The sequence below is a fragment of the Mus caroli genome, unplaced genomic scaffold, assembly GCF_978045245.1.
Source record: "Mus caroli unplaced genomic scaffold, Mus_caroli_1 scaffold_17, whole genome shotgun sequence".
In the NCBI taxonomy this organism is placed as follows: Eukaryota; Metazoa; Chordata; class Mammalia; order Rodentia; family Muridae; genus Mus; species Mus caroli.
In genome coordinates, this window is record NW_028227272.1 from 33,092,995 (window position 1) to 33,118,655 (window position 25,661).

Below are 25,661 nucleotides of genomic sequence, written 5' to 3' on the forward strand. Positions count from 1 at the left end.
CCAACACATACAACGCACACAGTGCTTTTTGATGATAATATGCAAGTGACAAAAATCAAAGCATTTGATACCTAAAATGAAGCAAAGGCAGAAAGTACATATAGCTAGACAGCATATGAACCATTAGATTTCTGAAGCCATAGGCAGCGTTCCATCATATATGTGCGTCTCCGTAAGTTCCCAGACAGTGGCACGTGGTATATGTATCAGTTACAGCTGTTACTGAGAGCTCTCGTGTCTGAATGCTATAATGTCGTGTCATGTTAGCTCTGGGGAGGGAGGGGAGTGAGAGTCAGTGAAGTGTTACAGCAGAAACTACCTGCATACCAGACACCTTGCTAGCATAAGGACAGCTAATGAGATGTACTGATCTAAGTGCTTACTTTCCAACACTTAGAAGTACAGGCATGGCGTTTTCCTAAGTACAAAATGTAATTCCCTGAGGGTAGGAAAGGGACTGATTGGGAGCCAAGCCATGAACTAGGAGGTAGTTGTCCCCCAGAAAGTCCAGGATGAATAACTCAAAACTCATGGCCAGACTACTCTCAGGCCCGGCATTCTCAAAGGCTCTTCAAAATGCCTCTGCCTACTGCCATGCCAGACCATTCAGTGCACGGTCTGGCTTCTTTCAAGGCTCTGGGGAGCCAGCCTTCACAAAGGCACCCTGGCTTCTTATCCTGTCAGACATGGTATACATAAGAGACCTATAGGACTCATGTCTCACCTTTGGTAGGTGAGAAGATGCTAATGCACCTGATACTCCCAAGAAGAGAAAATACTAAATTTGGAATTATTTGCCTCTTTTTGACTTTGCACAGTGGGGAGGCTAGGTTTTACTTGGATCAAAACAACAAAACAAAGACAAATCATTCTTTAAGAAAATGTATTTGTTCCTCTACAGCATTAATAGGGAAGTGGAATACATCTGTGCAAAATACATGTCTGCAAAGTGAGTCTCAGATCGTATCCTTTGTAAAGCAGGTTTCTTGTTGCAGCCTTACTCCTGGGTTTTCCAAATACTTCTAGTCTGTTTTGGCCTTCATAGCTGCCTCCTCTCTCAGGCGGGCTTTCCTTTCCAGGTTCAAGCTTGTTAAAGACTCATGTCTTTTCGCAGCCTAAAAGGAAATACATTTGGAGAGATGATGGCAGGTTTGGAAGGCTGTTCTCCCCTTGTGCTGAAAGCAGTAGGCTAACTGTGCAGCACAGGCCAGGAGTGGTCAGCTGCCTGGACACTGGACAGTCATGCTCTACATACCTTCTACCCACTCCCTGAATCCAACAGCCCATCCAGGGAAATACACAGCTGCCCCTTCTCTGCATGTACGGCCTCTACAATCCCATGTCTTCTTCACATCCTTCTCTTATTTTACAATATATAATACCATCTCCATTTTTCTCTTCTCCTTTCTGCTTCCCTAACTCGTGTACACTTTCCTGTCTTTCTAGCCTTTTCTTCTTTTACCAAAACATGCATCTTTGGGAATCCCAGGTTTTACCAAAATATTAACCCCGATGACTTCTAGAATTATCTATCCCGGAACTCCACCTCTTCAAAGCAGCTGGCAGCAGGGGAGCCCCCTCCATTTCTTTGGCTTCCCTCAATGGGAACTGTTAGAGTTGTATGAGGCTTCTATAACCAGACCAGTGTTTATGTCAAAGATGTGGATCTTCTGACACCCACGTTACTGCACATGTGAAGAGTTTGGTGGGAGGAGAAAATGGATGGGAAACAAATGTCAGCGGTAAGACTAACTAACTTATCTCCTAAATGACATTTCCTTCTAGCACAGCCTGGAAGGTGCTGGAGGACGTCCTAGGGGGATTCACTTCTGGAGATCTCTAACGTCAGCCAGCCATTTCTTGCACTTCTAGAAATCCACGTGGCCATGCACAGGCTTCTAAAGGTTTCAGTCTGAGAACCATGAATGGGAGGTCAGAGGTCACACGGGGAGATGGGAAAAGTGAAGTAGAACAGGCTCACTTTCAAGAGAACTTCTCTCAGGTCAACCCCCTTGGCCCTTTGTGCTCCTATGAGGCCAGACTGAAATGGCTAGTGCTTTTCTGAGACTGCAGTGTGCAGAGTCAGCAGTTCCCTTCCTTTTCACTCTGGAGTTGCTCAGGAGATCAGTTGACAAGAGCTTCTTCAGAGGCATCTTTTAAATATGGACTAACAGTTAAAGGGGATCTCTGTGTGAAAGCTAGGACACAGAATTAGGCATCATATTCAAAGTGTGTATCTGAGTTTAAAAACACACACACACACACACACTACATTTTACTTATTTTTATTTTGTGTGTATAGATATTTACCTGTATGTATGTACATGTACACATATGTGCATGATACCTGTGAAGGTCAGAAAAGGGTGCCAGGTTCCCAGGAACTGGAGTTACAGATGGTTGTAAGCTGCCATGTGGGTGCTGGGGAACTGAACCTGGGTATTCTCCACAAGGGCAGCAAGAGGCCCTAACCACTGAGCAATTTCTCCAGCCTCCAGAGTAACTGTATCTTAATAACAAGATGGTTTAACAGGACATTCGGTAACATGCAAAATGAGATCTAAAGGTTTTCTTTTGTTTTTTTTCTTTTGGTTTTTTGAGACAGGATTTCTCTGTGTAGCCCTGGCTGTCCTAGAACTCACTTTGTCGACCAGGCTGGCCTCGAACTCAGAAATCCGCCTGTTTCTGCCTCCCAAGTGCTGGGATTAAAGGTGTGCGCCACCACCGCCCAGCTTGAATTTTTTTTTTTTTTTTAAAGATTTATTTATTTATTATATGTAAGTACACTGTAGCTGTCTTCAGACATTCCAGGAGAGGGCGCCAGATCTCGTTGCGGATGGTTGTGAGCCACCATGTGGTTGCTGGGATTTGAACTCTGGACCTTTGGAAGAGCAGTCGGGTGCTCTTACCCACTGAGCCATCTCACCAGCCCGAATTTTTTTTTTTTAATTTCAAGTTTTTGTCTCTATTTCCTATGTGAGTTCTGGCAAGTGTACGGTGCATGTGAGCTTCAGGCTCCTTCATTACAAAGTCTGCTGAGAGAAAGCTCTCTCAGGTTCTCACATCCAGTGAGCTTAACAGTTGCTGCTGTAGAGCACACATCCCGTACTGAGGAGCAATTTTACCTTTACCTCAATTATGTCTAGGTTCCAATTCTGTCATTAGGGAAATGCATGGCTTTGGGCAAGTATTTGCCAATACTTCCTTGAAAACGCTATGATTTATTGTGTGTGTGCAGGCACCCATGTGCTCCCGAGTGCATGTGGAGCATCCAGGGTGTGTCTTAGGAGTTGGGTCTCTCCTACCAGCTATTGGGACGAAGAGACGGAACCCATGTCATCAGGCCTCTGCCGCTGAGCACTCCTTCTCCAGCCTGCTGCTAAAGCATCTGAAGCTACACTTTCCTCCTCCCGTGGTAGCATCTATCTAGCAAAGCAGTGGTGAGGGGCACATGAGGACACCACTCAGAAGGGCCTGGAGTGCAGTGAGCACTCAGTCAGTACACTAATGCAGAGTATTCTGGGAGCCAGTAAATTCACACGACGTGTTCCCCTTCCCAGAGCTAACGTGTGAGCCAGTCACCACTTCCCTCCATCTTTGGGGAAAGCATGGTGAGGCCAAGAGGAACCCACTCTCACCTTCTTGCCCTCAATAACCATATAGATGCATCCTGCCACGGTCAGGGCAATCATTAGATAGCTGACCTTCACCCGGAGCTTGTTCTTCGCAGCATCAAGCATCTCAAATCTAGCAACAGAACGAGAAAGCCGTATTAACCCTTCTCTTTCTCAACGCGTAGCAGGGTCAAACACTGTGCATCGTAACGTTTTCTATTTATAGACAGTGATGCCTGTGAATAGAAAAAAGAAGCTAGGACCTAGGGACCTCATAGCACCTTGGAGAGGGTTGACCCAGTTCACGACTAATCTTTTTGGTTGTTCTTGGAGACAGGGTCTTTCTTGCTTTATAGCCCAGGCTGGCCTTGAACTCATTCTTCTCTCAAAAGCTCTGCTATGAGCTTAAGTAAACTCACAAAAACACAGTTCAGAAAGAAAACAAACGTAGAGGAGTTAATATACTTTTTGTACTCCACATTTGGGGGAGTGGAGGGTTAAGACGGGGTTTCTCTGTGTAGTCCTGACTGTTCTGGAATTCACTCTGGAGACCAGGCTGGCCCTTGAGATCCACCTGCCTCTGCCTCTTCAGTGCTGGAACTAAAGGCATGGGCAAACATACCTGGCTCTTCTTCACCACTTTGAACCTTCATGTGTATGGGTGTTTTGTCTGTATGAATGTCTGTGCACCATACCCATGCAGTGTCTGAGGAGGCCAGAAGAGGGTCCTGGAATCGGATCCCCTAGGACTAGAGTTACAGACGGTTGTAAGCCATATGTAGTTTCTAGAAATTGAACCTCCATTCTGGGAAAGAGTGGCCAGTGCTCTTAACCACAGAGCCATCTCTGCATCCATGATTACTCTGGTTTGAAGTTGGGGGTTGGGGGAGGTCAGAAACTATGTTATCAATTCAAAGTATTTATTAACTCATCAAAAAGTGCATTTCAAGCCAGGTGATGGTGGCGCACGCCTTTAATCCCAGCACTTGGGAGGCAGAGGCAGGAGGATTTCTGAGTTTGAGGCCAGCCTGGTCTACAGAGTGAGTTCCAGGACAGCCAGGGCTACACAGAGAAACCCTGTCTCGAAAAAAAAAAAAAAAAAAAAAACAAAAACAAAAGCAAAGCAAAACAAAACAAAAAGTGCATTACATAACAAAACTCGTATTTGCTGGGAATAGTGGCACAAGCCTTGAACCCAAGCAGAGGCAGGAGCAGCTTTGGGAGTTCAAGGACAACCTGTTCTACATATCAAGTTCTAGGCTTGCCAGCGCTATGCAGAGACCCTGTCTCAAAACAAAACAAAACAAACCTTAGGCTTTGATTCAAATAATGCATTAAATTGTTATTTTTCTCCAGCCCTTAGCCTAGCTCTGTCTTGGACCAGAATAGACCTGAGACTGCCTGGCCAGTGAAACAGTCCCTTACCAATGGTCCCTTAATGTAAATCTTGTCATGAAGGGTTTGCCAAAACTGAATGACAGCGGAGCCCGTGCTCTTCTGCTGACCAGCATGCCTTACTAGACAATTTCTCAGGCAAAACCAACAAGGCCTAATGTGCAAGAGTCTCCAGAGAAGCTGCTACACAAGATGGCTCATAGGTAAAGGTGCCTGAATGGGATTCCCAGGACCCATATGGTAGAAGGGACTTGTGTAAGTTGTCTAACTTTGACACAGGTGGTGTGTCAGGAGCACCACCCAAGACACTAAATAAATACTTGTAAATTAAAATAAAATGAGAGAAGCCTAGTTATCTTTGTGAGTCTGAAGGAAGGCAGTGGGTTGTGGCTCTCCTGCCGTATGGTACCTAGAAGAACCTCAAGGCAGGACACATGAAGTCCAGGTGGGGTCTCCCCAGCAGGTGTGACGTTACCTATAAATAATGGGACTGGAATGCTTTTTATGTTCTTCCCGGATATTTATCACATATAATGTTGAGCATCAGGGAGAGTAATGGCTTTCAAATACTGCCTTGGAGGAGACCCAGATGGGAGAAGGATCCTGAGCACACACAATGTGATGTAAGAGCTGGAACCTGGGAGGCAGAATTGTGCATGGAGCTCTCCAGGCTCTGAAGCTGGCCCTGCAGGATGGAAGGAACCAGGGACAAATTCTAAAGACAGTGAATGCTTAACTGCTTAACTAAAATCACTGGAGATCCCACCAGCCACAAAAACATGTTTAACGGGTGTGGTGATTGGAATGAGACTGTCTTCCCACAGTCTAGAGCAGATAAATACTTGGTTGACTTGGACCAGTAGGCTGTTCTTCAGTGACAGGCTCCTAAGGGGAAGGGTTGAGGATGAGGAAATAAAGAGGATGGAAAGTCAGGACCAGGAGGCCGTGCATAAGCTGATAGCTAATGCCAAGCAAGTTTATTAAGAAGAACACAATTTTTTTTTGTTTGTTTTTGGTTTTTTTGAGACAGGGTTTCTCTGTGTAGCCCTGGCTGTCCTGGAACTCACTCTGTAGACCAGGCTGGCCTCGAACTCAGACATCCACCTGCCTCTGCCTCCCAAGTGCTCGGATTAAAGGCGTGTGCCACCACTGCCCGACAGAGACCTGAGACAGGTTTGTCCCCAGGGGACGTGTGACAATGCCTGGAGACATTCTTGAAGAAAGAGTACTGCTTCATCAAGAGGTAGAGGCCAGGGATATGGTTAAACGTCTTTCAGCATACATGGTGGTTCATAAAGCCTAAAATATTCCAGTTCAAAGTGTCAACAGTACTAACTAAGGCTGCAAAGCTCTGGCTTGGGGGAACCTGCAGAGATCACTTAGAAATTCCGAAAAAGTCTAAGTTGCAGCAGAGAAGTCTAAGGAGGCAGGTGGGAGAAGAAACCCCTCCTGGTTACCAGGGTGACCAGCGCAGGACAAGTGCAAGGTTTAATTTGCTTGGGTCTTTGAGGTTTCAGTCCAAGATTAATGCACCCAAGGCTTTGGGTCTGTGTGGGGGCAGGATATCCTGCAGAAGTGTGAGAGGATGGGCCGGGTAGTACTTACCTTAAAGGAAGCAAAAAAGCTGAAGAGATTAGGATCTCTGAATATTTCCCATGAGGTCTTACCTCCACCCCTAGTCCCTCCTTTTGGTTTTGAGATAGGATTTTTCTATGTGGTCCTGGCTGTTCTGGAACTCACTCTAAAGACCAATCAGGCTGGCCCTGAACTCAGAAATTCACCTGCCTCTGCCTCCTAAGTGCCAGGGCTAAAGGCGCCACCACCACCTGCCTAGGCCTCACCTCTTAATGTTTCTATGACTTCCTAAGAGAGTCAACACCTGTGGGCACTTGGAAGCTGTTTAAGATCCAAACTAAAGCAGCTGCATCCAATTACTCCCAAGACTGACACTTGTGTGGATACTGTAGGTCATAGTTACGATGCTAAGCTTAAAAACAAACTAAAATAGTGCATATTACCATTTCGCGCTGTTCTGGAGCTAGGAGATGTAACTAAACAACAGCTGACTTCAGCACCTGACAGATCCCTCAGTCGCTAGGAAACAAGCTACAGTTTCCCAGCACTCTGTTCTGGGTACTCCAAAGTGGGAATATGTAGAGAATGAGGGATGTTCGTTCCCACATCTGGTCAGCAGGTTTTACACAGGACACAAATGCACTCTGCTTTTCCCGATACAGACCAGTGAGAACTGCAGGCCGCACACAGCCCCAGCTCAGCACTCACGAGATTGTCTCTGGAATCTCTTCCTCCTTCTTGAAGCGGCCTGACCACAGCAGGATCTTCTTCTCGAAGTCTGTGGGCTTGTGCAGCGGCACCCCGTGTCTGTAAGACTCTGTGGGGAAAACAGGAAGCTGGCTTGAGACTTTAATGCTCAAATCAAGCAATGAAAAAAAAATGCTATTTGTATCTTTCAGTTATTCATTTAACACAGACACCAGGAGACTGCAGGCCAGCCCAGAGCTTCATGTTATGTCAGCAGGATTGCACAGAATGCCTCGTTTCCTGAGTGACAATTCCACAACACTGTGAGGATTAAGCAGAAGGCATGGAGCCCCAGCCACTCTACAGTGGAAAGTTGGACGGAGAGGGTGAGCTGAGATGGCCAGCAAGGCTTGCCTGTCTCTAGGACAATAAGAAAAAGGCAAATCCGGGCGTGGTGGCGCACGCCTTTAATCCCAACACTCCGGAGGCAGAGGCAGGCGGATTTCTGAGTTCGAGGCCAGCCTGGTCTACAAAGTGAGTTCCAGGACAGCCAGGGCTATACAGAGAAACCCTGTCTCGAAAAACTAAAAAAAAAAAAAAAAAAAAAAAAAAAAAAAAAAAAAAAAAAAAAAAAAAAAAGAAAAAGGCAAATCAGTTTAGATTACACAAAAGACCTTCAACCCCAAGAGATCTGCCTGACGCTGTCTCCTAAGTACTGGGGATTGGTTCTAATTCTTTGAATTAATCTGGCCTCCAAAATCTGGAATCTGCGTGTCCCGACAGTGAAACAGTGAAGGTCCTTGTCCCCAATTAAAGAGCCAATGGCCAATGGCTGGGTAGGTAGACTGAGGCAGGACCTTTGGATTTGCATGGGCTAGGAACTGGAAGAAAGGAGAGAAGAGATACGCCATGACAAGGAAGAAGAAAGACCAGATCTAAAGGCCCATGTGAGAATCAGGAAAAGTGGCCACATGAGCCACTTAATTCAATTGTGTTTGAGTGGCAGAGATTAAATATAGATTTTAGGACTGGGGAGATGGCTCAGCGGTTAAGAGTGCTGACTGTTCTTCCAGAGGTCCTGAGTCAATTCCCAGCAACCTCGTGGTGGCTCACAATCATCTGTAATGGGATCTGATGCCCTCTTCTGGTGTCTGAAGACAGCTATAGTGTACTCATATAAATAAAAATAAATCTTAACGCTGGTGCCTTTAATCCCAGTACTTGGGAGGCTGAGGCAGGTGAATTTCTGAGTTCGAGGCCAGCCTGATCTACAGAGTAAGTTCCAGGACAGCCAGGACTACATAGAGAAACCCTGCCTGACTCAAAAAACCCCAAACCAAAAAAAAAAAACAAACCAAAAAAAAACCCCCCCAAAACAACCAAACAAAAAAACAACCAAACAAAAAAAAAAAAACCAAACCAAACAATAACCCTGTCTCAAAAAACCAAAATAAATAAATAAACAAATCTTAAAAAGAAAAATAGATTTTAAAACGATGTTAGCTCAGAAGTACCAGAGGGGAGTATTTGCTAGCAGCGAGAAGGAGAAGAACTGCCTAGCCTTTGAGCTAGTCAAGGCATATTAAAAATAATTGGTGTATGTATTTTTCATTCTCTAACCGAGAGGGCAGTTGGGCTGGGAGTGAAACCTGCCAGGAGTAAAAAGTGGTTGAGCTAATTCCCATTACACCCAAGTGCAGGGGTTACAGACCCCATCCATTCATCACAGATGTGCTTTGAAGCAAGGAAGGCATTGCTCATCTCAGTCTTCACAATGGATGGAAGAGAGCAGAGGGGAAGACTGTAGATTGGGCAAAAAGTCCAAGCAGGAGGGAGATCTGATGGAAAAGTGAGGAGATAGGCTCTGAACCAGAGTTAAGACAGGGAAGGAGTCCGGAGGAACCTCAAACCCAGGGGCCTTACTACAAAACGTTATGAAGATGATCAGTTAGGGAGGAAAGGGCACAAAGGCCATCTCAGATTTGTTCAAGTCTGAATGAAGTCTGAGAAGGTCCCATAAGTGAGGAAAAATAAGCTGCTGTGGAGGGAGAGTCACCGAGGATGCCCTAGGGCACTCACAGGAGGAAGCTGCAGACAGTACCACTGCTATGCTACAGCTGTGCACTGCCCTCTTTCCCACAGTGGGGGCAGGGATGAGAGCTTACTTAGCCTCGGGTATGTAGAACAGATATGGCTGAAGTCAGTGTCAAACCTAAAACTCATTATATTTCATTCTAAACATAATAGCTTGATGTGGCTGAGATGACTCAGTCAATCATGAGGATAGAAGTTCAATCCCCAGGACCTTCCAAAAACAAAACAAAACAAAACAAAACAAAGAGCCAGGAGTGAGGGTGCATGCCTAGACTCTTAGCACTGTGGAGGCAGAAGCATTTGCTGGCCAGCCAGTCTGCAAATTGGTGAGCTTCAGATTCAGTGAGCGATCTTGTCTCAAGAAATAAAGTGAGAATGGTTGAGAAAGACAGCTGATGTATACTCGCAGCCTACACACACACACACACACACACACACACACACACTCTCTCTCTGTCTCTCTCTCTCTCTCTCTCTCTCTCACACACACACACACACACACACACACACACACACACACACACACAGAGTTGTGCACCATAACTATATGACTGAGCGACACAGGAACACTGGCCGACCTCTTGGGGTTCTTTTGACTGTAAATAATTGTAGGGGTAGGGATGTGGGCTACCTATTCCATAAATAGATAAAGCAACAAAAACTTACGGGTTGGAGCTTTGGGACTTTCCTGTGGCTTGGTGCAGAATCCATTGATCCTCTTCAAGTCAGTGTTTCTGGTAAACCTTAGAGACGAGGAAGCATTTCTTTCATATAACCTAAGACAATGTCCTAAAAGAGAGATACATATTTTAGAGAGAAAGTCTGATGCTTTTTGAAGCTGAGAAATACCTGCACGTGGCCGAGTGTGGTGGTGTAGGCCTGTAATCCCAGCAGTTGGGAGGGATAGGAAGATCATCAGAAGTGTGAGGCTACCCTGGGCTACATGGAGTTTCAGGCCAGCTATATAGCAAGACCCTGTTCACCCCCCTCCCCCCTAAGGACAAGTCTACAAGTTTTCATTTATATGCACAAAACACAAATTAACTCCTTGGAAGGCTGAGGCCTGAGGGGGTAGCTCAGGGTGAGCCCCAGGCTACTCTATCTTGAAGAAACAAGCAAAGAAAACAGACAAAAATTCAGCTCTTAGAAAATTTAAGTTAGCTTGTTTAGAAAACAGAATATATGCAAAGCATACAAGACACACACATGTAGGAAAGATGACTGTATCTAACATGTTATGCTTTAAAATACAATTACTTTGCTGACTAAGAGACTAGAAATTTTTAACAGAACATTTTATCAGTAAATTCTATGCAGGTACTTTCCACGTGTGTCTAGTCATGAAGGCAGCATGGCAGAATCACTCCTGTTTCTTAAAGACAGGCAGTTGAGGTCTGTTAAGCGTCAAGCTAGTTTTTAGCAAGGCTGTGTATACTTATTGCACCACACGGAGACCTGGGTGTCATGGGACATGGTGGGACCTATCTGGCATCCCAGCACTTGGGAAGCAGAAGCTGAGGAACACGGAGTTCCAGGTCATTCTCTGCTACATAATGAGTTGAAGGCTATTTTGAGACTTTGTCACAAAGTCTAAGCCTCTTCCTCCCGACTCCAAGAGCTGTGAGTTGATGCTGTCATTTAGTGATACTGAATTGATCAGCACAGGTTAGTTACCCTTCACAAAGTTTCCCATCACCCTTCCTCTGTGTGCTCAGAGGTAACTGCTTCGTACTGAGTTCATCACGGATTGCAGGAAGGCAGCACCCTTTCCACGTCATTTGACCCTTAGGTCAATAGGATTGTGGGATAAAAGCTTGCACAAATAAACACATGTACACAAGGGAGCGCGCGTGCATGCGCATACACACACACACACACACACACACACACACACACACACACGCCTTCTTGAAACCTCTGCAGGTGACCTTCTATTTAAAGCAGTGTAAGGAGTGCCTGTATCATAGTGTGGCAGTCCTCAAATGTTCCCATCTATGGTTTGGAGGGACCTTTGAGGTGACTCCTGAGTTCCTTCCACATGAGATAAGTGGGTGCTGACAGCTTCCTTCCTCTCTGACAACATGTTCCAGACCCACTTTGAATGTTTCCACCCCTAACTTGAAGTTACACATTCCTCCAAAAGGATCTGGGGATTAGTATTAGAGACCCCGTAGGGACATTTATGGTTTGTCACCATTCCAAAGCCCCTTTTTGGTGATCAAAGCTAGTGTCTTAGGATTACTACTGCACTATTACTATTGGTGAAACACAGTGACCTAAATGAAGCAAGTTGGGGAGGAAAGGGTCTATTTGTCTTATACTTCCACATTGGAGTCCATCACTGAAGGAAGTCAGGACAAGAACTCAAACAGGGCAGGAACCTAGAAGCAGGAGCAGATGCAAAGGTGATGGAGGGATGCTGCTTGCGGGCTTGCTCCTTAAGGCTTGCTCAGCGCAGGGATGACAGCACCCACAATGGGGACTGGGCCCTCCCCCATCAGTCACTAAGCAAATGCCTACAGTCTGACCTTATGGAGGCATTTCTCAATTGAGATTTCTCCTTCCAGATTACTCTAGCTTACATATTAACAAAAAATTAGTCAGCAAAGAAATAGATACATTCATTAAAGATTATTTTTAAGAAATATATTTTAGCCAGAAAATTTTACTTTTTATATGAATAATTTAGCCATGATGATTAAACATAATTAAAAGCAGAGATATCCAGAAAGTCTTAATGGGAGTGGAAAACAGGGAGTCACAAAACGTGAGGTCATGGCGTGAGACAGCAGGTTCCTGGAGTGGGGACTGTAGAAGAGCCCATGTCTAGGGACAAAGGAAAGAGGGAGAGACTCTGAGGTACCACCGAGCAGGAAAGCAAGCAGGAAGGTGCAAGCGATGCTCTGGAAACAGAGACGGAAGGCCAAGGACATCTTTTGTACAGGAGCTCACAGCTGCTCTATGGGCTCATGTGCATTTGCTAGAGGATGGCGCGCTTGCCTGTGAGTCTCAGCCCGAGACTAAAGCAGAGAGGAAGAGAAGGAGAGGTGGCTGTAAGTGTAGCCACTCTGTCTCCTCTGCCCCCTCACTCATACAGACACCCAGTCTCTATGGATTCCTGAATTTGTCTTCATAAGGGATGGGAGGCTGTAGTTTTCTCTTGATGTATTTGCTGGATTATACCAGATAATTCACCCTCATTAAAGGAATCAGGAAGCGTTTTAAAAATGGGAATCTCACTATGCAGCTCAGGCTGGCCTCAAACTCTCAACCCTCTGCCTCAGCCTCCAAGTACTGGGTCTGTCTGTATGTGTATGCCACCACATCTGGAATAAGACCTATATAAGACTGGCTTGAAAGTTCTTGTCTTTTCTTCCTTTGCCCACATCCTTAGTCACACTAGGTAAACACTTTATACAGAGCTACATCTCAGCCCCTTCCTCCTCCTTGAGCGTGGAAAGGACCACTTCTAATCCTCCTTAAGTGTTTGGGGGCAGAGTTTCGGTATTTATTTTTTTCGAGGTATATCCTTTTCATCTACTTTATGTAATTTCGGGCATATAATTACTTTTAGTATTATCTTGTATTCTTTATGTATTTGGTTGGCCACAGACATCTCTTCGTAGTTTCGTGGTCACCTGATAATTAGACAAAGTTTCCCACTAATAACTCTGGGAGCCTTTGCTGTCAGCCCTGAGAAGATGAAGCCGTCTCAGCTCCAGGCTGGCAGCTCCCATTCCCCTCAGCTTTGAATCCCCACTTACACAGAGCCGCAGTTAGGCAAGTGTGAGGGTCTGGAGCCTCCACCTCCCTTGGCCTTTCTTTCCTGCACTCCATCCCAGCAGCGCCCTGGAGCTTGTCAGGTCAGAATGAACACTTTCCCTAGCTTTTCCTTCTAGATGCGTGTGTTTACCCAGCTCCCACCTCTGCACCATGATGAACAAGCACCACAGTTTTCCATAAATGTCCCAGAGACGAAGCTGTTTGCATAGCTTCGAGTCAGGTGAACCAGAGCATTGTGAGTGGAAAGTTCCTGCCAACTGCTACACGGATCAAATGATAAGAAATCACTGGCGTCCGAGTGTGGAGCTGCTAATCCTTTCTGCCTTCCTCAGCTCCCACTATTACTAGGATTGAGGCTGCTGGTGTTCCAAGGTGCTGTGGAGCTGATAAGAGAATGAAGCAAACCAAGTTAGAGCTGCTGAGTCTCAGGGCTCTTACCACAGCTCACTCCCTTTTCTTCAGTCAGTGTTCCCCAGCCCAGGAGGCCTTACAGAACCTGGGCAGCTTTCATTTACACAACGAAGGATGCCCTTACTGACTGACACAAGACAATCTGGCCCTCGGTGCAAAGCCACCTACAGTGACTGCTGGTGACCTGCTCACTTCCTCTGCTAGGTCTGTGACCACCCCGGCACTGATGACCACAGTGACGCCACCCGAGGGCACCAGGTGTCACAGTCAAAGGAGATGACCTGCACTCGCTCTTGCTTGCCTGCTCATTTTGAATGTGGCAATGCAGTATTCCAGCGCCAGGGCTGATCTGATTTGAGGGCAAATTGGGAAAATGAATGGCAGTGCCTGGCAGACGTGACTCACAGCAGGCTCTACCATTTGGTTCATGTCCCAACATCACTCACAAGTAATCTTTAGAGCCATCTGCAGCGCTACCAAGAGGCCAGAAGTCTTGACAAAGGTTGTGCGGGTGTGAGAAGAGATGCCTCAATAGTTCTTCACAGGACAGACACATCCCCCAGACCTTGGTGTCAGAGCCAGCTGCGGGCCTGTCTGAAGCACACCACACAGCTACTGACCTCGAGTGCCTCTTCTCTTTTTAACTCTCTTCCCCCTCTTTTCATCCAGAGCCTCATGATGTAGCCCAGGCTGGCTTTGAACTTATAGAAATCCCTCCACTGCTGGGATGACAGAATGAACCATCATACTCAAATGTGAGGTACATTTCTAACAGGCTGGCTAAACTGCACTTTGGAGAACCTAGTACCCCATCCCACAAATGGTGGTGAAATAGATATAACATAAAATTTAGCATTTTAATCATTGTTAAGTGCCTGACCCAGCTTCCCTGCGTACATTCACTGTTGTTCCACCATTACAACATTCATCTCATCACGGGTTTAAAGTGACCCACCCACAAGGACACACTCCACACATAATGCTGTCCCATTTCTCCCCCCTAAAAGGCTAGACAGGAGCAAGGTTAACTGGAGCTCGGTAGACAGGCTCTATTCTCTAAATGGAAAACAGAGGGCAAAGGAAGTAATTATTTCCTTGGCGACCCTTTTCCAAAGAGAACAGAAGATAAACTGACACTTGTTCAGTTTCAGCAGTGATAATGAAAGCAAAATTACTAGCCTATAGAGTGTCCAGTGGCCACCAGCCACATAAATGCATAGAGAGATCTTTATTCATTCACCCAGCAGATAGTAACTGAGTATCTACTATGTATATGTGTAGGAAACTTTGGCACTATAAGAGGCAGATAAAAATCTGTGCTATTATGACTTACATTCTAGTCTGAACACACACACACACACACACACACACACACACACACACACACTCATATGTCAGAAGCTCACTGTTAAAGAGAAAAAATATAAATGAAGGACATGATGTGTATGTATATTTGAAATGAGTATGTGTGATATTTCAGAGTTAGTCAGGAGCGTCTCTTTGAGAATGTCACTTGTAGTTTGAGGGACCACAAAGAGGCCACTGAAAGTGGAAGGGTGTAAATGATGGGGGAGAAGTAGAATATGAGGCCAGAGATGTACCCAGGACAAAAATGGGGCTGGGGATTTAAAGGCCTATATCAGAAACACTGCCCAACCTTTCTTGCTGTCACTCTATACTGTACGATAAAAACTTCTACCTCTCTAAAGGATAAATGCTGATTATAACATACACACATACGATATTTATACACTTTAGAAATATAACAGATGAGAATACAAATAATTTCCAAATGTTATTACTAAAAACAATCACAAACTACTTGATGGGCTCGTGATGTTGATGTTATCATGAAATGAGAGCACAAACAAGCCACGTTTCATTATCTTTCCTGTCTGGTCCCTAAGAGATAAAACACATTGCCCCAGATATCCAAGACAGAAATTTTCCATCCTCTGGTGGATCAAAATTACAAACACAGAAACCAGAGGAAAAGCAGCCCTTTAACCCTGTGGGCGCACTTGAAGCCTTGCCTGTCCCTGGCTGACCAGTCAGTGCTCGGTCCCCAGAGCCCTAGCAGGAAATCCAAATGAAGGCTTATGGCTGCCTGTAAGGCTCTGACCAGACCAAACTGACCAAACTGCTGGCTACTTTTAAGAGCAGAGGTTCTCAAACCGTCTATTGGAGCTAGCGAGACTACTGGCCCCCTGTGCCCAAGTTTCTCACAGTAGGTATGGGTGGTCTGAGGAAGGGTGTTTCTAACATGTCCTAGAGAGCTATACAGCCTGTGTAGGGACTCACAGTTTGAAAACCTCTGCCACACAAGTATTGCTGCTAACTGTTGGGTGGGGGTGGGGGTGGGAGATGAGGCTGGCTGAGGTACTGGCTTCTGGTAATCTTTTTTTTCTATAAAAATCTGTTTCAGTCCAGGATGACACATGGATAGAATTTTGTTTTTGAGTCTCAGGTTTCTTAGAGATAACTCATCACAGAGCAGCCTGGGACGTGACTAATCTCTAGTATTAGTGAAGACAGATGAGAGGTCAGTCAGCATCCATGAAGGGACCTGACTAATCTCTAGTATCAGTGAAGACAGATGAGAGGTCAGTCAGCATCCATGAAGGGACCTGTAGGCTGACAGTGTTCTTCTATGTGGTGTTAAGAACTGTCGCTGGCTATGAAGTCTGATAGCGTTTATTTTAAAAAGCCACAGCACTTGTCAAAACTACTAAAACTGCATTACAAAGAGCAAAAACTTAAATATCCACCAGGACATCTTGGATCCACATCCATGCTTCCTCCCTCTGACCACTTGACAGGCTGGAATGGGTAGCACCTCAGGTAGCAGGGGACACACTATAGTCTCAGGTCTTGCTTCCTAAATACCAGTCTCTAGCACAAGGCTCCTCGGAAAGCAATGGCAGGGCTACGCAAAGGCACAGGGAACAAGAAAAACCCGGGACAGCTTTTAGTCCAGAAAGTAAGGGACTGCTCAAACACACACAAAACAAAACAAATCCCCATCCAAACAAATGAAGCCATATAAGGTGGTGCACACCTTTAGTCCCAGCATGGTCCCACAGCTCATCTTCTCTTGGCCATTGGGGTGAAACCCGTGCACACCTCTCTTCCACAACACCCAGCTTCCCTGAGTGCCCCACAATGCATGACCAAAGCCCACTTTGCAGCCCTGACACTATTGACTCATTCTCTTTTCCCTCATGTTCCAGGGCAGGAACTGCCATGACCTTGGCTGGAAGCAGTTCCTTCTGAGGCAACAATGTTCTTCTCCCATGTCCTGGCTAAAAATTTATGCGAATAACTAGGTGGTTCTCATGTCAGCCCTCAAATGCCTTAAAATTAAACAAGGGTATTGCTGATGCTTTTACAGTTATGACAGGAAAGGGCAAATCTGAGGGGCTCCGTGTGTGTTGTGTAAATCAGAGCCAAATTTAAATCTCAAAAGGAAAAAGGAGATATATAGTATTCCAGGGGTGGCCAAGACCCTACATACCAGTTTATCGATACTGTATTTTTTAACTTATTGAAGTTGTGTTACATTTTCTAAGTACTCAGTAGACCTAAAAGAATGAGTTTTACAGATTGGCATTCTGGTCCACAAAGCTCACTTACCACAGAGCCGCTGACTTGGTTTCCGTAGGAGAAGCAAATGTGAGCTGCCCTGAATGCTCATTACAATAAAACAAACAAACCAGGTCTATTACTTTGTACTGAGCCTTTGCAGAGTCAGTCCCAATAGCATGGAACATCTGCAGCTGTTCTGACAAGGGATGGATTCTTCCTGGCTGCAGACACTGGTCTGCTCTGCTTCTGCGTGTGGCACTGACATGGGGAACTGCTTGGCAGGCCATGGCAGTGGCACCAGAACCTTCTCTACAGGCTTTCCAAAACCAACTGACAATATGAAGCCAAGCCACTCTGCCTCCTCAGGCTGTTGTGGCTCCTTTGCCCGCCCCCCCTCCCGCCCCCCGCCCCTAGAATCTTTTCATCTGCTACAACCCCCATTCCCCAAGCTTGCCAAACATGCAGAGCAGTTTGGAGCAGAGAGAAGAGTGTTTTAGGTACAGGGCAGAAAGCAGGGCAGGCCCGAGGTGAAGGCAGGATAGGACACAGGAGCCGCAGGGGACGCCATGGATGTGGAACCCTCCTTCTGGAAGCTTGTCTACACTGCTGCCCTGAGTGGTTGACACAGCAGGAGAGCTGTGATTTCCGGGAAGAACCAGGTGCCGAGAAGCAGGACAGAGGGAACTGGAGGACAGACTGACACTGAGTTTTGTAGGCTGGCTGAGCTCCTAATTACCATTTGTAACATTAGTTCCATGGGAAAAATTTTCTGAGATTAAAAAAATAATACAAATTTATAAATAAATCTTTGGAACCTGGCCAGTTTTTAATAAAGTTTTTAAAAAGCTACTAGAATCTCATGGTTCAGCTACAACAGGATGGGAGTCGACTCGTTCCTTGTTGTCCCCACCCCCCCACCCCACAGCCTGCACACTCCCAATAGTGGCTGTGTGAAACTCAAGGCCTTTACTTTATGACAGCAAACAGGCTCCTCACTCATCTGTTTTTCTTATCCTTTCCAGCAGGCTCAGAACACAAATCTCTCTTTCTGAACTAGTGAGCCCTTCCATCTGAAAGCCTCCTGAGCCACACTGTGCCAAGCTATCTGTGCCTCCATCCTCACCGTCCACTGTCTGCTTCCTGCCACTGTCCATCTTAAGAACAAAACACCGCAAAACCACATTTAAATTATAAAGTCAACGCTTGCCCATCACAGAAAATTCGGAGGTACCTGAAGGTACAGTGTAGAAGTGAAGGTGCTATCGCCACGGCTCCCAGGAAGAATCCGCTGTGCTTCTTTCCAGACTTTCTTATACACACACAACCGATTTCTCATAATCAGATACTGTATCCTTATTATGGCACACAGCTATAAATACTATTTCTGGATATCAGAAATAACTCTGATAGATGTATAATATCCAACACAGATTTACCTGAATTTAATCATACCTAGTCAGCCAGCAAGAGCCAGCCAGTCACCCTGCCTGCCTGTCTATCTTGTCTGTCTCTGAAATGGGGAGTCACTGTTGCCCAGGCTGGTCTTGAACTCCTGTGTTCTCAGCTTTCTGCACCTGTGAACTCCTCAATAAATATCTTTAGTGATATTTCTGATCATCTTCTAAGAGCCAGACCCTGACAGTGGAGGGTTAAAGGACAGAATTATACTTTTTCGGTTCTTTATGTAACGATTTGCATTCAGGAAGGCAGAAACAATTTATATAGTTTAACCAGTAGACAGCCAACTTGCCTGTCTCATGCCACAGTAAAAATGGAGGGTCCTGGATATTGGAAAAAACACCATTTCAACAGGTCCTATAGATAAAATACCTATAATCTTCCTTTCATGGGTTAAATGAATGACTAAGAGGCACGCACTCGCCTTCACTGACACACTGTAAGTGTTGTGAGCCCCATCTACTCAAACCCATACATTTAACATTCTCATCATCAGCCCGTTCCATCTTTGTGCTCTTTGGAGTCTATCTTATCCTTCCTCAAGAACTAAATCCCTCCCTCCATTATCTTCCAAAATCTTTTTTTTTAAACAATTTTTTATTAGATATTTTCTTCATTTACATTTCAAATGCTACCCTGAAAGTCCCCCATACCCTCCCCCCACCCTACTCCCCAACCCACCCACTCCCACTTCCTGGCCCTGGCATTCCCCTGTACTGGGGCATATAATCTTTGCAAGACCAAGGGCCATCTTCCAAATTCTTATTTTTGGTTTTTCGAGACAGGGTTTCTCTGTATAGTCCTGGCTGTCCTGGAACTCACTTTGTAGACCAGGCTGGCCTCGAACTCAGAAACCCGCCTGCCTCTGCCTCCCAAGTGCTGGGATTAAAAGCGTGTGCCACCACGCTCGGCTCATCTTCCAAATTCTTATTCTGTCCATTTCACTTGTGGGTGCTGTGATAAAAACACTAATCAAAAGCAACTTGGGAGGAAAGGATATATTTGGTTCACACGCCTCAATCACAGCCTATCATGGAGGGGCATCAGGGCAAGAATTCAAGCAGGAACAGAGGCAGGAACCATGAAACATTGGCTTGCTTCCCATGTTTTGCTTAGCTTGTTTTCCCACACAACCCAGGACCACCTGCCCATGGTTGGCACCATCCTATCTGAAGTTTCCTCTTCCCGGGTGACTCTAGTTTGTGTCAACTTGACAAAACCCAACCAGCACATTCTCCTTTCCCTCAAATCTAAATGACCCAGGCCTTACTATTTTTACATTTATTTGTGTATGTGCATGCATGAGTATGGTGTGGCATTAAGCCAGAGGTCAACTTGCAGGAAATGGTTCTCACCGCCACTGGGAGGGTCCTGGAGAGTCAGGGAGATCAAACTCAGGTCATCAGGCTCAGTGACAAATGCTTTCACCTGCCAAGCCATCTTGCCAGTCCTATCTTTTATGACCCTCTTTCTACTTCCCATCCTTAAGCTACATCAGGACCTCCTTACTTACTTTGTGCGACTGTGGGAGGATTTGAAGGGCTCTCTAGCAGCCCGACACTGCAGACCGGTTTTGCCCTTTCCCTCTCCCTTGTAAAACCGTTAGATTACATTCTTAAAGCTAGCCCTCAAGGTTTATTCCCTTATTTGGCCATTGACTCATTCCAGAGACTAAACATCATGGTCCAGCAATCAAAATTCATTTTTTTGGCGACACTGGCTAACCTGTACAATCAGGATTTACCAACTTGTCCTAGCACAGACTTCCTTTTTCCCCTAAAAACCCACTTCAGTAGAGATACCTGCTTTCTGTCTTTGACCTATTCAGAGACTCTCCCCCAACCCCATGCTTGTCCCTGTGGGGTAATAAATCTCCATTGTGCTGAGAATTTGGTGTCTGAGTGTGTTCTGAGCTGACTTGGAGCTCCTGCCTCTCCGTTAGGATTCCTCCATTCTATTTTAATAAGTAACTTCACTACAATGGCTTCTATATTTTTTCTTCTCTTAGGGTCACAGGTTTTTTTTTTTTTTTTTTTTTTTTTTGGTTTTTCGAGATTTTTTTTTTTAACTGTCACTTTTTTTATTAGATATTTTCTTTATCTATATTTCAAGTGTTATCCCCTTTCCTAGTTTCCCCTCCGAAAATCCTCCCCCCCCCCATTCCTGCTTCCTGGCTCAGCATTCCCCTATCCTGGGGCACAGAACCTTCACAGGACCTAGGGTCTCTCCTCCCATTGATGACCAAAAAGGCCATCCTCTGCTACATATGCAGCTAGAACCAAGAGTTCCTCCACGTGTTTTCTTTGATTGCTGGTTTAGTCCCAGGGAGCTCTGGGGTTACTGGTTAGTCCATACTGTTGTTCCTCCTAGGGGGCTGCAAACCCCTTCAGCATCGTGGGTCCTTTCTCTAGCTCCTTCATTGGGGACCCTGTGCTCCCTGTAATGGATGACTGAGGTTCTCAGGTTTTTAACTGAGAGTTCTTCTCATCATCACCTATAACCCACTAACACCTACAACACAGTGAGGCATCTACTCTGCCCAATTAGCGGGTCTTTGAGGGCATTCCTGCTCTTCTATCCCCCCTCCCAAGTGTGTGTTTGTGTGTGTATACACGTACCAGTCTTATTGGTTACTCAAGCTGGCCTTGAGCTTGTTGTGGCTGCTCTTTCAAAGGACCTCTGTTCAGTTCCTAGCTTCCACATGGCAGCTCACAGCCCTCTGTAGCTCCAGTCCCAGGAGATCCAACACTCTCTCTGGCCTCCACGAGCACTGCATGCATGTGTGCACAGACACACATTCAGGCAAATATTAATGCATACAAAATAAAAATAAGTATTATCTTTAAAAAACATTTTTTAACTATAGGTTCAGGTGTGCATGTGAGTGCAAGTATCTGTGGGATTCAGGAGAGGGCATCAGAGACCTTGGAGCTGAAGTTACAGGTGATTGGAAGCTGCCCCACATAGGTGCTGGGACCAAAGTCCAGTCCTCTACTGCTCTGCAAGGGCAGCAAGTACTCTTAACCACTGAGTCATTTACATCACAATCTTTACAGGTTATAGCAATGCATCCTGCACATGGCTGCCTTTTTAATGCTCCAGTTTTTGGGTTTTTTTTAAATGACTTAGGCTTTGAAGCCTTCTCTTGTTGCCAAAATTCATCTGGCTCCAACTCTTTACAAGCTCACACTTTCCCCCCTAATGCTCCAAGGTAATATGAATTTTTCCTTGCTGCTTTTCCTGTTTTACACCTCTCCAGACTCCTAACTATCTCTTTTCTTTGCTCAAATCACTTCCTGTTTCCCAGGAGCCTTCAGTTGATAATCCTATCTCCTTAACCGTTCCCTTCCTCTAAATTCTAAAGTCAGTAGTGTACTGCCTCTTGGGAGGAAGAAAGGGGCAGGGAGTCCCTGACCTATAGTGCTTACCAGTGACCACAGCAGATTTCAAGCTGCCGAGATGACATTACCATTTTTGAAGTTGGGGGAAGTGCACAATGCCAGCAGGACCTAGCTCAGCAGCACTCAGTCTGCTCTGTAACCTAGAGCCTAATACATACTGTATGCTCTCTAGCTGTATTATATGGGTTGGTTTATACACTGCAATAAAAAGCCCTAGGAAGTTGGCAGTGTATGGGGCACACAGTGTACGCTCAAATAGAAACTCACTGGCATTACCTGGAGCAATATGATAAGCAAAGCCAAAATTGGAGTAGTTCAATGGATGTGATCTCATTTAGGGTTCGTTAGCAAGAACAAATAAAAGAACAATGAAGGAGCAAACTGGAGTAGAAATAAAATCAGAGTGGGAGGCAGATATTGGTTATGTCCCAGCTTTGAACCTATGTGACCCTTAGCAAGCAAGTTCCCTTCCTATGCCTTATGTTTCCTCCTGCAGCCAGGGGTGGTGGTGCACACTGACATCCCAGTACTTAGGAGGCTGAGGGTTCCAGGGCAGCTGGGGTAAATAATGAGGCACTGTCAAGAAGCAAAAAGCAGTATTAAGTTCCTTCATCTGCATACGTTAAGGGACTAGATGACTTCTAAAATACTGCTTGGCTTCAGTGCTCTGGGATATGGGTTAGACAGGAGGAGCCCATGGTTTCTGCACTGGTGACAGCCATGAAAAGGTCACTGTAAAAGCTACAAGTCAATGGAGCACAGGGCAACAGAACTTCTCCAAGGTATGGAGAATATTATGTAAGTCTATTCATTCTTTTGACTCAATCACCCTACTGAAAGATACAATGTCTTGGAGCTGAGGAGATGGATCAGTGGATAAGTCTGACTACTCTACCCTTACGTAAGGAGCCAGGTGTGGCTCCTTAGTGCTGTAAGGAGCAGCGTTGTGAGGGGTGGAGACCTGAGGATCTCTGGGTTTGCTGGCTGCCAGCCTAGTTCCAGGCTCAGTGAGGGAATAAAGTAGGGTGATGGAGCAGGAAACCCATGTCCTTCTTGGGCCTTCACCAGGGCACAAAATGTGTACACAGACTCCACATACAACACACATCTAAATAAAGATACAATATCTTAAAAGTTTTATCTATTTTATTCAGCTTTTAGGAGAAAAGAGATGTGAAAACTTACCTTATATTTGCTTAATCCAAGATATTTCCTAGAGTCCTTCCATCGAAACAATATGTACTAACAGATACTTATAAGAGCTGAGAACTTAGTAACTATATGGCAAAGCTAATCTTGATGCTAACAGAAGTCATGGCAGGGTGGGTGAGAAGCCAGTTAGCCTCCGAGTCTTACAGTTGTGCTTCTTCAAAGAACTGGCACTGCTGGGATATGGACGTAAGCCTTGGTCCCTCTTACTAGTACATGATCATAAAAGTCAGAACATGATTTCAGAGGCTCACAAGACCTCTCACCTGTAGCAACTTTGTTACAACTTTGACCTACATCTATCTAAAACTACATTCATACAACAAGCAACTAAAGCCCATAAACCCTCTAGGCTGTTTGCGAAGGGAGTCCACCCAGGAGTTCCAAAGGAAGCTGTAACACACAGCTCTACTGCTTAAAATGAGGACCTTATTCTGAATAGTATTCTGGATAAGAAAACAATGCCTAGATTACATTTCTAATTGAGCTGCCACACATTTGGTCAATGTTATTTATCAAATAGCAGTTGGTTCTTGAAAGTCCATTTGTGTATGAAAAGTGTATGTCCACCTCACAAACACATCTGCATTTCACCTTAAGGAGCCCCAACTGCACCGGGGAGGGTATCTGTGAGTTCGAGACCAGCCTGGTCCACATAGTGAGACTACATATGAGCCGGAGCTACATAGTGAATGTCTCAAAACAAAACAAAAAAGCTCCATCTGGCTATAAGATGGTTAACTTACGACATGCGCATATCCCAGTAGCAGCATCAACAGCAGCAAGGAACTCGGATAACACAAACTCACTGCCCTCCTTTGGTGCTGACTTTTATCACCAAGTGGTGCTACACAAGTTATTTAGCCCTGTGACTTATGTTTATTTATAAAGACAGGAGGGAATAAGATTTAAGGGGGGCGCTGTAGAAATCAGATAATGTAAATCAGAAAGCACTTTTATTAATACAATAGGTAAAAGTAAAAGAAATCACTGGAAGGTGCTCACAACACACCAGACACTCACAGATCACCTGGCAGTCGTTGCCCATAACATCCTTGGTGTGCTATTAAAACATTCCCCATCGGAAGTAAAATAAATTGTTGTTAAATTGTGCAAGGAAGTCTGTCTTGGTTAGAGGCCCAGCAATGAAGTTCCAAAACATCAGAAATCTTCCAAGACACTTTAGCTTTCCATGACGTGTGCTACAGTCTAGAAAAGTAACTACTGCCAGCGTTTAAGTGACTCTCACATAACTCACAGGTTGCTGATTCTTTTGCTGGCTCTTTTGAAAACGTTGTAATACTTAATAAAGATGCACATCGAGATTTTAGATCTTAACTGATACAAATCAAAACCAGTAAAAGAATGAGTGCTTTTTCTCATCTTTCTCCGTTTTCTTTCTAGAGCAGAGTGGGTGTGAGTTTTTAAGGGTGTAAGCAATGCTGACCCGTTGAAAGGTCTTCCAGTCGGTAAAATCTAACCTCTTCACTGGCTACTCTTTACGAAACTATTCTACATGTACTATCTTTTTTTTTTTTTTTTTTTTGCATTGCTTCAATTACATTTACAATGTACATTACTCCAATAACAAAACGTGGAGCTATTCTTTCTCTAAAAATTTAACAACCCTGTAGTAATTTGATGCCATGGAACAAAGGATAGATCATGAAAGTTCATAAAGATGAACAAAAGAGTAAGCTACCCTCTAAAGACCCTCAAGATACAAGCTGCAAACTCTCTGATTTCTCAACTTGATAATTCAAGGCTCTCTAGATTTCCCCGAGGCGGGATACGTTCAGTTTACCAGACTCCCAAAACACTCAACCGCTCCAATGTTTACTGAGAAAACAGGCTACAGACCTTACATTATTAGCATAACACTTTCCCCTAAGAGAGTCCAGGCCCTTACCGCACTATTGTTTAAAAGTATGTACTACCACCCACAACTTAAGGCAACAATTACTCGTATTCTGTGAGATCTTTGAGTCCCTCACCCAAAGAGGGAGGGACAAGTAGGAAGGCACAAGTAGAATAACGGATAGGAGAAAGTCAGGGTGGAAAGCATTACTTCCGTGGATAACTCTTAATAGGTGCTCACAGGAGGATGGGGACCAGGTGGAGGCATCAAGGCACTAACTTAAGATGGGAGCTGCGTGAATGAGCGCCAGATGCCAGGGTCTCGGCCAGCCCCCTGCGTCTGCTAAGGCGCTGCGGTCCTCACACGGTTGCAGTAAGCAGGACACCCCCACCGGCGATGCCCCCTCCTGCCGCCCGCAGACCCGCGTCTCACCAGCCGCCAGGCGCAGGCCGCCGAGGCTCCACATGGCCGCCCGCTCCGCCGACGCACAGCACCCCACGGCGGCCGCGGCGCTGGCGCTCAATGTCACCAAGGGCCCGCGTGGGGAGGGCGCTGGCGGGGTGGGCGGGGCGTGCCGGCGTGACGCAGCGG

The 25,661-nt window shown here is 45.4% G+C and overlaps 1 protein-coding gene and 1 pseudogene across 1 annotated transcript; one reads left to right on the forward strand and one right to left on the reverse strand.

Annotated features, from left to right (window-relative positions):
• Window positions 1-869: 869 nt before the first annotated feature.
• Window positions 870-25,640, reverse strand: Fam162a (family with sequence similarity 162 member A). Its single transcript, XM_021184958.3, has 5 exons — window positions 25,503-25,640; window positions 10,032-10,154; window positions 7,293-7,401; window positions 3,639-3,747; window positions 870-1,115 (listed from the first exon to the last, which is right to left on the reverse strand). The coding sequence occupies exons 1-5, from the start codon at window positions 25,534-25,536 to the stop codon at window positions 1,023-1,025; spliced, it is 468 nt and encodes a 155-aa protein (XP_021040617.1). The 5' UTR covers window positions 25,537-25,640; the 3' UTR covers window positions 870-1,022.
• LOC115029656 (U6atac minor spliceosomal RNA) lies at window positions 8,150-8,268 on the forward strand (annotated as a pseudogene).
• Window positions 25,641-25,661: the final 21 nt, after the last annotated feature.

Bases quoted from the DNA above. Each gene is read 5' to 3' on its own strand.
- Fam162a (XM_021184958.3), bottom strand. From the start codon at position 25,536: ATGTGGAGCCTCGGCGGCCTGCGCCTGGCGGCTG. The intron at 7,402-10,031 runs GTAAGTTTTTGT...TTTTCCCCACAG, and splicing joins AAGTCCCAAAGCTCCAACCC to AGTCTTACAGACACGGGGTG. The intron at 3,748-7,292 runs GTGAGTGCTGAG...TTCTGTTGCTAG, and splicing joins GAGATTCCAGAGACAATCTC to ATTTGAGATGCTTGATGCTG.